General features: G+C 42.2%; 1 protein-coding gene across 3 annotated transcripts in view; it reads left to right on the top strand.

The window, feature by feature from the left end:
* Positions 1–7,144: 7,144 nt before the first annotated feature.
* The window catches only part of LOC109974260 (cGMP-inhibited 3',5'-cyclic phosphodiesterase A-like), a 75,377-nt gene continuing 72,983 nt past the window's right edge, over positions 7,145–9,538 (top strand). For 2 of the 3 annotated variants that reach the window (XM_020624374.1, XM_020624384.1), the window contains exon 1: positions 7,145–8,667. In XM_020624374.1, coding sequence (XP_020480030.1) covers positions 7,753–8,667 — 915 coding nt within the window. In that variant the 5' untranslated portion in view covers positions 7,145–7,752. The remainder of the gene's footprint in view (positions 8,668–9,538) is intronic. The other variant, XM_020624392.1, reaches the window with a different exon arrangement.

Raw genomic sequence — 9,538 nt, forward strand, 5'->3', positions numbered from 1 at the left:
TTGTACTAAACGAGGCAGACAAATCTTTACGATCTCTTTATGATCCTCTCATGCATATAGCTGGGGCAGACAAAAACATAGACACCTCTAAATGTAATGTAGTCTAATACAAAACCACCTTTAACTTTGACCTCAATAATAAACATATAATTGAAGTGTGCATATCTACTTGAATCTGTTTGACTATAATTATGGGTAATGAAATGTTCCTTCCTGTCTTTTGATGTAAATAATTAATATTTGAAACTTAACTGGGTTAAATCTTAACCTATGGAACATAAGGTTTTTGGCCAAGACTGGTGAGCAGCAAGGGTCATGTACAATTTTCCCCAGATGTTTACAATGCTCAGGCTTAGCCAAATGACAACTGTAAGCTGTTAGAGAGGTGTCTCATTTTTGTTGGTTTACTTAAGACGGCCTTCCCGCCGTTAAGTGACGTCAAACAACCCCTGGGAAGACTAAATAGGGCCTTTTAAAGTCTGCTGGCATCTACACAACTGTCCTCACACAGTGCTAAATGGGAGATTTTAAGTCCGTCCTCCTCAGTTGATAAGGAGAGAAAAACAAAGGGGTGTAGGTGCTTTTTTATTTCTCAATTTAAAAGCTAAAATTGTTGCCTTAAAAGTCTCTGTTTATGGTATCAACCCTGTAGGTGTTTCCCATAAAATGTTGTTAATAGAGGAAGGAACAAGAGTGGAGAGTGAGCATTTGTAAATTGAGGCCTGAATCGACCTGCTTTCTCTCGAGGGGCCGTGTGCTTTATGGATCACTTCCTCCTCGTCTTTGGTCCAAGACCGGCCTGACATCTGCCGGCGCCATGTTCTGTGATGACAGCCAGGATAAACGGTGCAAACAACGGGGCATACATGGCAGCTTAAAAGCCTCTGTTCCAAATAAATTTGACAAAGAAACAGAAAGGGAGAGGGGCTGTCAGAATGTAGAGATGAAGACCAGCTATGTGAGGTGCGAGCTGATTGGGCAAAGCCGGGAAGAGGTCAAACCTGCTGCGACTGCTTTCTTGAGGACAGGAAGTCTGCTGTGGTGCCCTGTGTTGTCTCTGCCTCTGTTTAGGTGCCAGTTTGCCTGTCTGCTGTCTCCTGTCTGTTCTGAGCTCCAACACTTCATAGATCAGTCAACAGTAAATCACCTGATAAGTGATTGAGGAAAAGCTGCTTTTTATGAAGGTCTGCTGAAGTTTGGAGGATTTGGCCTGAAGAGGGGAAAGTTGACTTACATGCTTCACTGACAGCCCACAGTTGCTGGCTGATTCTGAGTGGTACCCTAAATTGTTCCATCATTTTCCATCCTTGATGATTGTTTGTGTCTGGCATTTGAAGGCAGCCTTTCCTTCAGATGTGCTTCAGATTCCTTTGTGTATGAAGTCCTTCCTAAGCAGCATTCTCCCCTAGCATATACACCCCAGGAGAATAAAGCAGCCAGTCGGCCTAGGCAGCGTCACTGAATTACTTACAGCTTGAAATCTGACCTTTTCTCCTCTGATACTGCTGATACATAAACCCAGGGCATCTGCTGATGCAAACTTCAAACTTCACTGGGATAATTCATATGCAAGGTAACATGAGGATGTGATGTCAGTAGATGTTACTTCTCAGCTAGTAGTGGAGACTCTCAGACACCATATGCTGTCTTTTAAAACTGCGTTCCGACTGAGTTTCAAACGTGAAAAAAGCAGCCCTCTCCTTTCATTTCTATGGGTGACTGTGTTTACCGCAACCAGTGCCAGCACAGCAGGGGGCTCCGGCAAAATGCCACAGCCCTGTGTGGTGAAAAATATGATCTGGTTCAACGTTTGCTGCACCAGACAGTGAGATGTTCAGAACATGGACACCCACGGAAGAAAGGCTTTTGTTTACCATGTTTGCGTGAACATTCAATGCTATTCACTCTTGAATTTGTCCAACACGTGGGATTTTGTTGCTCTATAAACGTCCTTGTGACCCTTCAGCTGAAGAAAATCAACAAACTTGGAGTTGCAGTTTCTCCTGACAGTGTTGGAGGGTTGTTCCAGGTTGTTGTTTATGGAGACATATGCAAGCAGGCCTGACTATGTTGCAGTCAGTAAAAAGTTGTTTGTTTGTGATTATGCTTTTTGAGAAGGCTATCCATTACCCTCATCATTTCTCCCATCTGAAAGTTGCTGTGAAGCATTTTACCCATGATCCTCTGTTTCCCTGACAAGTGAATGCACCCTAAGGATGTGTTTTTGAGCCTGAGGTCCAAACAGCATTCCTCATGTTTAGGAAAACATGTTAACTGATGTTTAAAAAATAAAAGTGAGCAGTCAGCTCCCCTGGCCTTTCTCGTCTGGCCCAGATGCCCATATGAAAGCTGACTTTTGTGTGCTGGACAACTCTCATACAAGGTGGATGGTTGGTGTTTTTCCTGGCATGTCTTGAATAAACACAGACCAATTACACTGGGCTGCCTGGTGTGTGAGCCCATGATCTACAGCTTTATTTTGTATTATTTGAGAAGGGTAAAGAAGTAAATCTGTACTTCACAGAACAAGAGAGACAGAGACATACAATAATAGTTTTTGCAGTTCCTCTGGGTTAGCATAAATCCCAGGCCCAATCAGATATCTAGTGTCTAAGACAAGCACCACGTCCCACGCTAGCTAACTGCCACATGGTCTGAGCAAGTTGCAGTGGCAGAACAGCTTTGATCAACTTTGAAAACTGGTCTGAAATATTCCAAACTCACTCATGCAACTTTCTTAACTCCTCTGAATATATATGCAATAACGTGTGGCTTCTTTCCCACTCAAACCGTGGAATTGCATTATTCATCTGAGGCAGTGTTTCAACTTTCTCTCATTCTCTGCCCACAGAGCTCCCACCCACACCAGTGAATTAAGCACCCATCTTCTAATTTAGTCCCAATATTCTTCCCCATCATTCTCCATAAGCTGAGCTTGGTTAGTGTGCATGTGCTCTGTGAATATTGTGCATGAGGAAGTATAAAAAACTGTTTTACCTTAGGATCACACCAGAGGGTTTATGGAAGATTATAACTATCTGATGTATAATGGTGTATTATATTTAATGTTAGGAGAAATATTCAGATCCATTACTTAAGTAAAGGTAGCAGTACCACACTGCAGAAATCTGTGCAAGTAAAAGCTTTGCACCCCTGAGAGTTTTATATTTGTTATTATTTTGGACAATTATTCCCTGTGCATTTTGTGTAGGCCCATTTTATTGTTGTAGTAGGTGAAGCTAGAGCGTAAACTGTTTTTCAAATCATTGTTGTTTTAAATGTATTTATTGCAATGCCCCATATGTAATGAGCATAACATGTTTTTGTGAGTAAAATCAAAATTTCTAAAAGAATTAATTGCTAAAGTAAATGTCATGATGTTCAATATTCCCCCTGCAATGAAACTGAGAAGAAACCTAAAGTAGCTTGAACTGGAAATAATCCAGTATAGTACACGTATTTCATTGAAGTACAGACTAAACACACTTAGTTGCATTCCAGCACAAACCGATTAGACAGATATGCAGCCAATTTGGCCTTTTATACAATATAATAACTACAATTTAAAATAGGTTTTGTGCTTACTATTGATTTGTTTTCTACAGATAAATAATAATAATAGATAAACAAATAAAGACAGTTAAATATATATTACAGTTTTGTTTTTCTCAAACAGTTTTGGCATCTGTTTTGGTGAAGAGGTGAATTATTCCACTGGTTAAATGGAGTTTCAGACCAATTATTCTTTTTCTGCCACAAAAATGAGCAACAGTAAAGATGGTGAATAGCAGAGGACAAACTTAATTCTGTTGACATCAGCTTTTAGAACACTGATCTGCTAAACCTTAATGTGTGTGTGTGTGTGTGTGTGTGTCTGTGTGTCTGTTTTAGTTTTCACGTGCATGTACCATATAGAGTATAGACACCTGTTTTAGTGTGACATTTTATAACCTTATTCCAGTTACAGTATGTTACAGTTTGACATGTCTGGAGCGGTAGCACACAGAGCCTGTGCTCATCTACAGCAGACAGTAGTGAACTGTACGCAGTGGGTTAGTTTCATGTCGGGTAACCTACTGATTATTTTCTCTATTAATCGGTTCATTATTTGGTCAATGAAACATTAGAAAAGCTTGTTACAATTTGCTTAAGCTCAAAGTGATGCCATCAATTGTTTTGTTACCAACAGTTCTGTGGGCACTCGTGCAATGCTGTGTACACACATATGGGCAAATGAGTGACTCTGTCAGGAAGTGTGTGCACGTGCAGTTCTGTGAATATGATGACAGTGGCATGTGTGCCTGTGTGTGTGTGGAGATGGGAGTCCAGAGCACCTCAGTGGAAACTTGGCCATGAGCCGATCATTCCCCACGAGGGCTGGTACACACACTGTCAGGGATTTCACTCTAGCACACAAGTGCTAAACACAATGTAAACTCCATTCAGCTGTATGCTACGTTTTTCCCTTTAGTTCCTTAGGCTTTCAAATCTGAATAGCACTGCATTTTATGTATAATCCATCAATCTGTCCATCTGTTCCTCTTATCCTGTAGAGTACTGCAAGGGGACTGGGGTCAATCCCAGCTAACACTGGGCAAGAGGCAGGGGACACCCTGGATAGGTCACCAGTCTGTCACAGGGCTGACACACAGAAACTGACAACCACACACACTGTTTTGTGTATAAGGTATAGAATAATTAAATTACTGTAAAGGTAGTCTAACATCCACTTTTTGCATCCCAGTACACTAACTGTCAAAGTGGGATCAACCAGATAGCTGCTCTTAATGTATATGTTTGTATTTATTTGAAGCTGTTTACAACAAGATTTTCCTGAAGTATCATTTTCTTACTGGACATGAGCAGACTTTGAATTCTTTCAGGGTGAAGTGGTTTAATGGTAAACAACTGTGTAAGAAACCAACCTTTGGACATTCACACTTCTTGAGTATACATCAGTCGGCCACAGCCCCAGAGGCCAGCACCGGTCTGAACGAGGTCACATCAGATGACTGCCCTCCTCCCCATGCAACATCCAAACCAGATGTCTGATGAATTGCTCCTCATAAAAGATTCCTTTTTTTTACAATGGACTGTGTTATTGCCAAATAGGGTAGGACAGTTACGTGTGCATTCCCAGGTCGTTAAAATTCTTACGGGTAATTCAGAATGGCCTCTAGATTTGTTTGTATAGACAGCCAACAGAAAATTTCACAATAATTTAGTCATGATTTGTTGTGTGTAGTGTCTCCTGGGAACTGAAGTGATTCATCTTCATCTGCACCAAAGTACATCTAGGAAGTTGTGCTTTTCTTAGGGGAAAGATGCAGGTTAAAATGAGTATCACTGACAGTTTTCAGAAAAATAAGGCCAGCTGTTGGCTTTTACTTTTGATAGCACAGGGGTTGTTACAAATATACTGTACCACATCTGGCATAGCTGTAGTTTTTCTCATTTTATAGTGAACTTTCTGCCTCATATATTGCATTACCTCACATAGATATAGTTATATTGGACAAGTGCCTCTGAAATGTGAAACAGGGCCAACAATGAGTGCACTGCCAGAGCCTACAACTAAATGATTGTTTGTACTGTATATCCATGTTTTCTGGCCAACTTCAACTCCTCTCTCTCTTATCTTCAGTTTGTGAAAAGGGAATGTTTCTGTTCCTGTCGCCTGTGAAATAAACCACTGAGATGAAGTAGTATTGTTTCAGCTCTCCCAAAGAGAGGTTACCTATGAGCTCCGATACGATGAAAAAACAGATGTTGTCAGAGATGGCTGCACTCACTTAGAGCCAGCAACTGTCCTGTGTTATACATTACACTGAAAGGGCTGTCTGGTACTCAGTGTGCATGTGCTGAGAGGTGATGGACAGGACCTGGCCTCCTCGTGCTCCTATTGCTCCCTGTTAGCGCTTCTTCTCCTCCCCGGCTTCGTGCTAATCACAACTGACAAGGAATACACAGGACTCTGTCTTCACCAGTGGATAGAAAGTGTCGTGCTGACCTATCTCAGTCTGCAGGAAGGAGCACAGGTAGAGAGATTATTGAGGGGAATAAAAAAAGAACATCAGCATCACATACATGAATTCTGATAAATATACTGTCTTTCTATTTAAAAGGTTGCAAGATTTCTGTAAATAAATGAAGGACATAGGGCTGCAAAAACAAGAGCATGGCATGACAGAGTGTTCTAAAAGACAATGCTCTGTCTGCATTTACAGTAGATGCTGTGAAAAGACCAGATGTTGAACAGCTTTAGCGTTTAATGTGCAGTTTAAAAGTTTGTGTGTGTGAGAGAGAGAGTTAGAGCTAATAAAGAGACAGACTATGTGCAGTTTGTTCATCAGCTTCTATGAATGTGCATCAGCAAACATGAGAGATTACATGTGCTTGCTTAGCTATAGATGTCTGTATAATTGCATAATGGTGCTTATTGTATATCAACATTATGTGAGGTGATAGGCTCTTGTATGGACATCTGAGGGAACACACATATCCTGTGAACTTGTTCTTATGCACATGGAAGATCTGCGTGCTGAAATGCGGATAGAGACCTTCCACTGTGATGCAATACATCAGTGACACTTAAAGTGGGATGAATATTTCAGTGACCTTGTGGAGCGGGGACATTAGGAGTCAAGCTCGACAGCAACTATTCTGGGAAATTCACTGCAAAATAGATTGCATGAGGTGGTGCCATTTTCTTCGTCAGCATCTAGAAACCTCTCCCCAGTTAAAAATGTATTAATGTGAAGGCCGTTCAAAGCCCACAGTTCTGCAAAACTGTTACAACAAAACCACAAATAAAAAAGCACCCACTGCAATAAAGCATGGCCTGAAACGTTTGTTCCTATTTTATTTATTCTATCCAGATAGGAACTAGGAAAATATAGGTCAGTCCCATTGTACACAGCAACAGGCCTGGCTACAGTTTAAATAGAAAGCATACGATTAAATATATTTTTATAATATAATAAGGGGTAAAATGTTTAAAGAGAAGAAAAATCTAAACATATGTTATATCTACATTGGTGAGGACAACGCCTGCTGGGCTGGCTGAGGAAGGATTTGGGGGCTTCTCATCTGCTGCAATATTTCTCTCCCTGTGAGGATTCGGAACTCGGGGGTGTGAATGAGCTGAGACTCACGGCTGCTTGGAGAGTTTTTGACAAACACTTCGGATTTGTCTCTCAAAACCCCCCGCGATAACCTGAGGGACACGACACCCACTCACACCGCTTAAATTCATCAGCAACGTTTATCCTAGAAAGTAACGGGAGCTTCTATCATTTCATGAAAGACCGGGACGTGGCCAAACAATGGACACAGCGCAGTCTATCGCTGAATATTCACGGAACGGGACTGAGTAGCCACAAGGAGAAGACAATAACAGAAGTCAGAGAAACGGCGCGCCACAAAGGAGGGCAAAGCAGGACGCGTGTTTGCAGAGAAGCAGTGCCATAGCTGTGTATAACATCTGAGTTACTTTGTTATTCTGGCTCCTTTCATGCTGTTTCGGCCAGCGGTTTCTCAACTCGCACCTGAAAAAAAACAAAACAAAGCAAAAATGCGTTCAGTGGCAGAACATCTCCATGCGTAAATGGAGACTCTTTGCGTATTGCTCGCACCTTTTTTTATGCGTCCAATGAATTGTGCTTGTTTTGTCACTAACTCGCGCCCAGTCCCATGACCGCACTGGTATAGATGCATTATAGACTTCCTCATACTTCATATCTGCCATGAGTGATGGCGTTGTCTGCAGAATCTGACTGTATAGGTGCGCAGAGCAGCACTTATAAAAAGAGCTTAAGCGCATCGGATCGCAACGGTTATGTGAAAACATGTGTTATCCCACTGTGCAGTGACCGAGTTTGTGAGTCGTGGATACGGCTAATGTTCCTAAAAATATGGAGTTCCCAGAGACTCCGAAGTGCGGTGTGCGTGGGGTCGCTTTCGGTTTTTCTCGCTCTGTTGGTCAAATGTGCAGACTGGAAAACTGAAGCCAGCCGCGGCGGTGACAGCAGACCCTCGCATTCATCGCCTTCCCCTCACTTCGTTACAGGCTGCGCGGCGGAGCTGTTGCAAACTTGCTGGAGCGTGGTTTCGCCATTGTTCACCCTCCTGTGTGCCTTCTTTTGGGTCGGTGTGTACTTAGTCCGCTGTGGGGTTCTAATCCAGAATGCCCTCTCCCTCCTAACCTTGTGCCACCTAGGCGAAGCAGCGGCGTGGTCTCTCCTGGACGGGACAGATGAGCAACTGTTTTCATCCAGAACAGCGGCCGCGGTCGTGCTGGTCTGCGTGGCCACCAGTGTACTTATTGTAGCACGGCTCAATCAGGGCATATCTGTGATCGTTTTCATCAGCATAGTCAGGACTATTTCACTCATCTCGCTGCATAAAGTACGGGCCAACTGGAGACCGTACGTAGCGTACCTAGTCGGAGTTCTGGGCATCCTGCTGGCGAGGTATGCTGATAAGCTCCTTCCCAACCAGGGGAGACACAAGGAGGGCTGCACCCCCGTGACTGGAGCCAGGAAAGAGATCCCTGTATTTAAAAGGCGCAGGAGGTCCAGTTCTGTGATACCCTCAGACATGGCACACAGTCACTCCAACAGTAAGTCACATCGCCGGACCTCTTTGCCATGCATCCAGAGGGACCAGGTAAGAAGTTTCTGTCCCATTCAACTTTTCTATTTCTGCCTTGTTTTCTTCTTCGAGTTTTCTGTTTGAGGTCAAGATAAGAAAGGAGAGAGCAGTGAGGACTGTTGGTCTGTTATGACACAGGTTATAATATTCAGTATTATTTTATTAATGCTGTTGTTGCTGTTAGGCAGAGAGGTTCTGATTATTCCTGGAAGTGATGTGATTATATTGTTTATGTTCCTATTTTACATTGTACTGTGGATATTACAGTGCAATGTGCAGAAATCATCTTGGGACTGGTGTCTTGTTGTTTTCTGTGGAGCCATTTGCAGCCATTGGAAGGCAAACATGCAGTCATATGAATTTACAATATTTTTCTACTTTACCTTCCTGTAAGTTTGTTTATATAATGTAATTGTATAATGTAATTCAATTAAGAGATGACATATGACATTATGTTCTACTAAAAGGATCCGTTAAGACAAATTGTTCACATTTTCCTCTGTCCTATCCTGTCAGAGCAAGGTGATGCTTTACATTCATGTAGACACCGTGTATAACTGCACTTTTCTGTCATTTGAAAATAACAAACCAAATTTAGTATTTTGGTGCTATTTTAGAGACAGTGCTTTCAAGGGCTGGTGAGAAAGGGAAGCTGAGGACATGATGTCTGATTCATCTCATCCCTAATTATTTATATCAAACATTTTCCCCAGATGATCTGTGAACCACTGCCACAACACTGACTAATGCGTTTTTCCTCTTTTCTGCCCTGAACTTTAAAGCCATGCACTTGCTTTTTGTCACTTATTGAGGCTTGCTGTCTTTAAATCCCAGGGATGTAGCAGCTTTGTTTCTTAAACCTATTTCATTGCTGATACTCATGCAT

The sequence above is a fragment of the Monopterus albus genome, unplaced genomic scaffold, assembly GCF_001952655.1.
Source record: "Monopterus albus unplaced genomic scaffold, M_albus_1.0 scaffold7.1, whole genome shotgun sequence".
Taxonomy (NCBI): domain Eukaryota; kingdom Metazoa; phylum Chordata; class Actinopteri; order Synbranchiformes; family Synbranchidae; genus Monopterus; species Monopterus albus.